Source organism: Diplotaxodon limnothrissa, linkage group LG19, assembly GCF_057381915.1.
Source record: "Diplotaxodon limnothrissa isolate DT_005_m linkage group LG19, D_limnothrissa_male_GT1.1, whole genome shotgun sequence".
Lineage (NCBI taxonomy): Eukaryota > Metazoa > Chordata > Actinopteri > Cichliformes > Cichlidae > Diplotaxodon > Diplotaxodon limnothrissa.
Window position 1 is genome coordinate 14,320,359 of NC_140614.1, and position 8,132 is coordinate 14,328,490.

Sequence of the window (8,132 nt, forward strand, 5' to 3'; positions counted from 1 at the left end):
TCTCTGAGTATTGCACACCTTGTGCTTTTGGGCACTCCAGTGATGTTGCAGCTCTGAAATATGGCCAAACTGGTGGCAAGTGGCATCTTGGCAGCTGCACGCTTGACTTTTCTCAGTTCATGGGCAGTTATTTTGCACCTTGGTTTTTCCACACGCTTCTTGCGACCCTGTTGACTATTTTGAATGAAACACTTGATTGTTCGATGATCACGCTTCAGAAGCTTTGCAATTTTGAGACTGCTGCATCCCTCTGCAAGATATCTCACTATTTTTGACTTTTCTGAGCCTGTCAAGTCCTTCTTTTGACCCATTTTGCCAAAGGAAAGGACGTTGCCTAATAATTATGCACAGCTGATATAGGGTGTTGATGTCATTAGACCACACCCCTTCTCATTACAGAGATGCACATCACCTAATATGCTTAATTGGTAGTAGGCTTTCGAGCCTATACAGCTTGGAGTTAGACAACATGCATGAAGAGGATGATGTGGACAAAATACTCATTTGCCTAATAATTCTGCACTCCCTGTATATCATCTGTAAACTCTGGATATGGTTGTGTTCTAAAATCCCAGCAGATCTGCAGTTTCTGTAATACTCACACCAGCTCGTCTGGCACCAACAACTGTGTCACATTCAGAGCCACGTAAACAACCTTCCTTTTTTTTTTTTTTTTTTTTTACTGATGCTCAGTTTGAATTTCAGCAGGTTGTCTCGACCATGTCTACATGCCTAGGTGCAATGAGTTGCTGAATTCTGATTCATTCAGACATTGTTAGTAACGAGTAGCTCAACAAGTGTACTTAAAGTGGCCAGTGAGCACGAACAGATGAATAAAAAGGACAAATAATTTTTTGCTAAATAAAATTGAAAGAAAAACACAAGTCCGATAATTTATTTATCAATATACCTGCAACAATGTCCATGTCTCTTTATTTATACAGCATATTTCATTACATGTTGCTTAAGAAAAATAAATGTAAAAAAAGTAGGTGTACAGCGTCTTAAGGCCATAAAAACTAAATAATAATTAATATTAGAGATATTTTATATTTTAAAACAGTTGTTACTAATGCTATATTATTAGAAGATACAGCTTAAGTAATTCGGTTTCTGTTGGAACAAACTGTAATTTCCCAAATTACAATTTGACTCAGTTCTGACTGCCTGCTTTCTCAGCACTTTGTTCTTGAGGACAGTAGATGGTGCTATAAGAGCAAATCTGAAAGAATTCACGCTTGAACATGAAACGTAATTGACCATAAAATTACCTCAAAAAAGACCTGAAATAAAAGTATACACATGTCATATCTTTAAAACTCATTTGCAACCAGTTAAATGTACAAATGTGAATGATTATAGAAAAGGGTCAGCGTTAACATATTTATACATATGCTGTACGTGAAGTACACATAAGTATGTTAAGATTGTAAAAATAGTTTGATTACTTTTTGAATACTCTTTAACATTTTATATACTTCTATATTATATGTTCAAGCATTAATAAGTTCATAAAGATGTTTCAAAAACTGCTTTTGGAAGAATACAAAACTGATAAAGTTGATGACTGATAGTATATATAACTATGCTAAATTGTATCTGAATTATAGCTATCACTGTAGCTATCTTTATACTTGTCCTTCATTCCTTATTGTGTGGGGGAAGTGATGAGGGGAAGTTGGGGTAACACTGAATATGGTGATTCAATAGAGTGAGCGTAAGGTAGGGATTAATAAGTATGTACATATTTCTTCCTACTCCATTTCAGACTTAACGGTTGTCATTTCATGTAATTTAGATTCTATTTATTTTATTTTAATTTTTGTTTTTGTCTGAGAACGTGTGTGTGTGCGCGTGTGCGTGTGTGTGTGTGTGTGTGTATGTATATTTCTGAAATGAAGATGATGTTGTAGTAGTAGTAACAAGAACAGCACATTGGGTTTCATTCATATAAGCTCTTATGTAATAAAATAAAGGTGTAAACCTCCTAAAATGATGGCTGTTAAAATGTTTCATGTATCAAAATGTAGTTCTCACTTTTCTTGTTTTCCAAAAGGAAAAATGAGATGTAAAACATTTGGAATTCTTTACATTCATCTATACATCTGGCCAGTTGTTCATCTAATCTACGCTCCTTTTTGACAAAACACATAAATAAACCATGAGTAATGACCATAGGCTCAGCCTGCTGGTCAGGCTTCTGAGGAAGAAAATATGACTGGAACTAATAGTTGGAGGCCAGTCAGTAATTGGAGGTGTAGGTTAGAGCTACTTTGACTTGTTAAACCACTTAAACATTTAGCGTTTTCTGTTCCCAGTGATGTGGACCACACCTTTAGGTTCATGAGTGTACCATTAAATAACTAGGAGACAACACAGAATACCCAAGTCTGCGATAAAGAACAAAGAGCCAGAGGACTCTGTCATTTTGGGGCAATAATTAAGTCACAACGTTGTTGCGATTAGAATTTTCTCTTTGCCTGTTACGCTTAACTACATAAAACCTAATGACAAAAATAGATGCAATGACAACAACAATGACCACAATCCAAACCCACAGAAAGCGCACCCCAGGAACAGAAGACGCCTTCAGTGTATTGTTGCTGATGGGTGGTTTGACAAACGCTACAACGGGAGGAGTTGTGACTGGACCTTCATTAGGGTACTCACAAAAGTTTCCGTCAACCTTTAGAAAGCCTTCAGGACATATGTCATAGCCAGCCTCTTGTATACTAGGGCATCTCTTTTGTGCACAGTGTGGTTTGCACTGCCTGGGGTCTTTGTTGTCTGGTATATATTGTTTGAAACAAGAGCATGTGTAACCCCCCTTAAAATCCTCACAATTCTGCTCACATGGTCCAGATGAACAGCCTTTATAGCTTTGAAAAAGGGTTGGATGCGATACTTCTTGTCCACGGCATGCATCTTGGAGCTCAACTTTGCACAGAAACCCATCAGCTTTATCTAAGCACGGTCTCTCTGTCCATTTTTCATCACTTGACAGTGATACGCAATGTGGAGAGCAGAGTTGAATGTGGTTATTCCAGGATGGAAGAAAGGTGATGCCCGGTCTGCCAGATATCCACTTATAGCCTCTCAGTGGAGCTGAGAGGTTGCTGCAGGCACCAGCTGGTAAATGCAGCCCGATCCAGTAGTTCCCAAACAATTCCTGACTCAGAATGTCAAACAACCTCTTATCACTCTTAGAGCACAACTGCAGAAGTTCTCCTTTCCTGTCATGGCAGGCTTCTTCAGCTGTTTTAAAATCCACTTCACCCTGGTTTAGAGTTATGCAGTCAGGTTTGCCATAATTACTGCAAACTGCTCTGCAGTGGTCAGGCTGCTTTATATCCAATCCTTTTCCAACAGTCAGTGAAACCATCAGAATAGTCATACTCATCCTAAGCACAGGCACTCTCGTCTGCAAGCAGGCCATGCTGTCTCATAGTGGAGTGCAAAAGGTTGCCTGTCTTAAACGATGGGGAATTTCCAGTCTTTGTGCCATTGCGGAAACAGGGTATCTCAGGAAGGAAATGAGATAAAGAAAAAAAAATTAGTTGAAGTAGGACCAGCAGCAACAAAATGAAGAACAACGTTTAGATATACTAAATATGCAAAGGGCTCTTATATAAACTGCCAAACTAATTCAAGTACTTGCCTAAAATCAAGATTCCCGATTTTATACCAAAATGTGAGCCGGCACACTGGACCTCTCTGGGAAGTCAGGAATTAATCAAGCAGAACAATTGATTGCTAATTTTTATTTATTTTTTTCTGGAATGTAAGGTTTAATTTGGCAACCTCATCAAAAACAGTAATGTGTTTAAAATAAATTCATGGATAATAACAATAATATTAAATAAAAAAAATTAAATTGGATTCAAATTCTAACAAATTAACCTTTACAGAAACATAAACAATAATTCTGGTAATAGAATGGGCTTCATGAATGGTAGTGCTATCTATATATGTAAATAAGAACAACAAAGAAAAACAAGCAAACAATTCATTTTAGATTTTATACTTGCAGTATATAAATTGACACCAGTTTCATCTTTACATGATGGTGTGTAGATGTGGAACTTCAATCAAAAAGACTTATTTGTTGGTGTGTACAAGTACATGTCATTGTCAGAGACTAAACAGGTTTACTTAAAGGTACTTCTTGTTCAACAAAAACAAGAAAATTACCAGCATTTTTAAACATTTTGAAAGGCACCTTTTGTTTTTTATCATAGTCTGAATCTGCTCTGTTTTAGCAGGATGGAGTTTAATAATATCTTTAAAAAGGCTGAAATGTGTTGTGCTGAACTCTGGGCAGGTCAAAATAACTCGCTGTATTATCACGTGGTCCAAATGAGAGTTTACAGCCAGAGCCTATTTCAACTTCATATCGCTGCAACACAGTACAAAAGCTTTGACCTTTGAAGCTCTTCTAAACAATTTTTTTTTTTCAAAAAGTACCTTTAAGTTCTTAAGAATGTTTGTGAGGTATACTCTCTGGAGAATATACGTGTTAGTCCACTTTTTACTTTTAGATTATATTATACTTCAGCCAGCTCAAACAGCAAAGTACCACCAACATTTTAATGCACCAGTAATAATGATCATATTATACAAATAATATCTCTTTAGTACTTTTACTTCGATACTTGTGTATTTTTTTCTTTTTTTGTTGTGTTATTTGGGGCACAGGTTGTAGAGTGATCAGTAAATGGTCTAATGATCATTTTCTGTGATATTAAAGCTAAAGATCCTCTTTTGTTTTCATAGTACACAAGCAGATTCTCAGGACAGGAGGTAATAGCAGGATTATACACAATAGCATAAAATATTGTCACAAACAAATGAAGAAAAGTGTCTGATCTTAACATTGAATGAAATTTTTTTTACAGCAAATACTGGTAACTTTCTCATAGGTAAAGATATTTACATTGCCTCAGACTATTAACCGTGCAATAAAAACAGTCGTTACACATCCTTCATAACCTTTACAGCATATTATGCACTTCCACTTAACACCCATTTACTTTTTATTTTTCCCCCATTATGACTCTACTCTTATTCAAATACTATTTGATGGACAATGACGTTTTCTGATTTGCGTTTTGATATGTAGTGTAATCACAGGAGATTGCAAGAATTGCATAAATAAACATAACTCTAGTCAGTCTTTTCTGTCACTAAATGGTCATGGGTCATCAGTCAAGATGGACTCGTATAGTTTCTCTAAACGTGGATCCAAGCCAGAGGACACCCAGCAGTAGCCATCTGCAGTGGTGTTCTTCTTCACTTCTTTTTTAGAGCGACTGCATCGAAAAATTGCAAAAAACAAAGTAATTGCAATCAACACAACAAGAGGAATGACTGAACCGAGGACGCAGATTATCACCCTGGAATTGATTGTCTTGGCGAAACTCGTGGCCATGGTTGTGTTGCTCAGTGGATCCTTGTTTGTAACTTTCTCCGGGTCTGGAATGGGTGAATCGGTTTGAGGATATGGGTGCTCAGTTGTAGAACTGGTTAAAGACTCTGTAAAGTTTTCTTGTGTCTTCTCATAAGATGGGTAATCTGATGAGGTTAATGGTGCAAAGGTCACATTTGGAGCATAAGTGGTTCCATCATTTTCCAGGTGGGTGCATATGAAGCTTCCTACAGTATTTACACATTCAAACTTAGCCCCTGAACAGCTGTCAGTCACACATTCATTAATGTCTTCACATGAATGGCCATCTTCAGAGAAAGCAAAGCCTTCCTTGCAAAAACAAGAGAACGATCCAATGGTATTCAAGCAGATGTGCTCACATTTCCTTTGTGCACACTCATCAACATCCCTGCATTTGCCATCCATCATTTTGTAGCCGACTTTGCAGGCACACTTATAACTGCCATGTGTGTTTATGCACAGGTCGTTCTTACAAGCCTGTGATTGGCACTCATCAATGTCAGAGCAGTTGCGTTGGTTTTCGTGCAGTTCGAAGCCAACTGGACATTTGCAGAAATATCCCGACTCGCTCATTACACACTGATGCTCACAGGTGTCAGGACTGCACAAGTCTTTGATCCTGCAGCGGAGTCCATCTTTTTCCAATTCATAACCTTCTCTGCAATCGCATCGAATTTCATCTGCATCCTGACGGCACAAATGTTCACACCCACCATTGCTGATATCACAGCTTCGCTTTCCTGTTTTGCAAAAGGGGCCCAGGTTAGTCCACCGGTAGGTATGGTTAACAGCGTTGCACAAAGACATGCGATCCTCCTGATCGCTACACCGAATTATAGCAAAAGTTCCATGAGGAAATGACTTCAGTTGACTTTTAAGTGGGTCTTGTGAGAAAGGTACTGTGTAAGCGATTTCCCCAGGCCCCAGTAGAGCCAAAGGTTCACACATCCCCTTAAAATAAAACTTGCATGCATAAAAAGCTTTACGTTTTTTGCAAGGGACAGCAGTCCATTTCAGGTGATTCTCACTTGAAAAGTTGTAATCAATATTTACACATCTCTCTGCTAAGCATGTGGAGGCAGGCTCTTCTTTCCAGTTGGAGTAGTGGGATTCCTCATTTCCAGATACCCATTTAAATCCTCGGAGTGGCTGGTCAGGAAATACACAATTGGTTTCTTTGAGTTTTAATCCAATCCAAAATTCAAGCAGCGTCCCATGTCGTTGACTTTTTATTAATGAGAGAAGTGAGCGCACCACATCCTCTTCTTTTCGGTCTCTTATGGTCATCAAATATCCTCCTCTTTTGTCGCAGTCTTCTTTGGCCTTGTCAAACCTCTCCTTCTTCATGTGTGCAGTGAAGCAGGCATTAGAGGTGCACAGCGTTTCATGTTCAAACCCTGATAAACCTTCGAAGCTGTTAATGAGCTGCAGGACAAGAAGCCACAACATAGTTGCCACGAAGATCAGCAAAATGTTTGCTCTCCAAAGGGTTCCTGGGAGTTTTAAGGTAAAAAGAGACCAATAAGTGGTTGCCCATTCGTAGCCAAAGAACAAGTGTTTCTCAAAGCAACATTCAGGCTCCAGTATCCTGTTTGCAAAACTAAAGACGGAAATCATGTTTAGCAGCAGTTAGTAGCTCTTTCTTACTCCCATGCTGACTGGTTCCGTTTCGAGGAAGAAAACAATGAAAGGCTCTGGAGTGTTTTGACTGGTTATCCAGATGTCTCCGGCCCCAGCAGAGTTCAAGCTTTTTAAGCAGACTCCCTGAATTGTGGTGCCTTTCAATACATGAACATGGAGCGGTCAGATTCATGGAGGGGACTGTGCCATTACAAATAGCCGCCACAGGAAGTGAACCCGTGAACTTTGCCACTCTGTCGCCACGTCTGACCTTCACCTCATTATTTACTATAAAGATGTTAAAATTGCACTTATCGTAAACCATCAGTATTTTATTAATGTGTAATCTTCCTCCTGTTATGCAGGTATAGAAGTATCACTATTGATTAGATTTGCTGCCTACCCCCAGCTCTTATGCTGCTATTTAATCTTTTGTGTATAATAACCAAAATATGAGTTTTAATATTCATACTGTAATGGATTGTTTAAAACCTCCCAAAATGTACAATTTACATAACTCTTGATTACTGCTTTTTCATATTTAAACCCAATAACTTTTTGGAGGGCAAGTACAGAAGACCTTTGCGGGCCTTCATGTGAATACAGACGTTTCCTGTATTTGTTTAAATACAGGAAGTGCCTCGACTGCAATCACAGGAAACAGACACCAATCTCCACCCTCTGAGTGCACAGTGGCACTTAAATAGTGTCTACTTCAAACAAAGCCTTGCTAATAAATTCTTCCAAGTCTATTTAAAATATTATTACTATCAGGTTAATCACCGCCTGTCTACTTTGGTGTAGGAAATTCAAATAACTACATTTTACCAAACTGGGTGAATCTACGAAACTGGTGGCTTTAGTTACATGACAACGATCAGAAAACAAACGTAAATCTTTTCTGATGTGATGTGACTTAGTAATTCTCACACTTTATAGAAAACTGCCTTAACATCTATATTTAAGCTATTGTTTGCAATATTTTCTGAAGCAGATTTCTTTGAATTCAACCCAGTCACGAGCTTTTGTAATTCAGCTGTTTATATTTAATTTAGGTTTCTGGTTA

At 38.1% G+C, this 8,132-nt stretch overlaps 2 protein-coding genes across 2 annotated transcripts; both read right to left on the minus strand.

Annotated features, from left to right (window-relative positions):
- Positions 1–2,114: 2,114 nt before the first annotated feature.
- LOC146611907 (uncharacterized) lies at positions 2,115–3,436 on the minus strand. The gene has a single exon (XM_085343346.1). The coding sequence runs from the start codon at positions 3,434–3,436 to the stop codon at positions 2,441–2,443; it is 996 nt and encodes a 331-aa protein (XP_085199472.1). The 3' UTR covers positions 2,115–2,440.
- Positions 3,437–4,065: 629 nt separating this feature from the next.
- Positions 4,066–7,063, minus strand: cd93 (CD93 molecule). The gene has a single exon (XM_085342954.1). The coding sequence runs from the start codon at positions 7,061–7,063 to the stop codon at positions 5,192–5,194; it is 1,872 nt and encodes a 623-aa protein (XP_085199080.1). The 3' UTR covers positions 4,066–5,191.
- Positions 7,064–8,132: the final 1,069 nt, after the last annotated feature.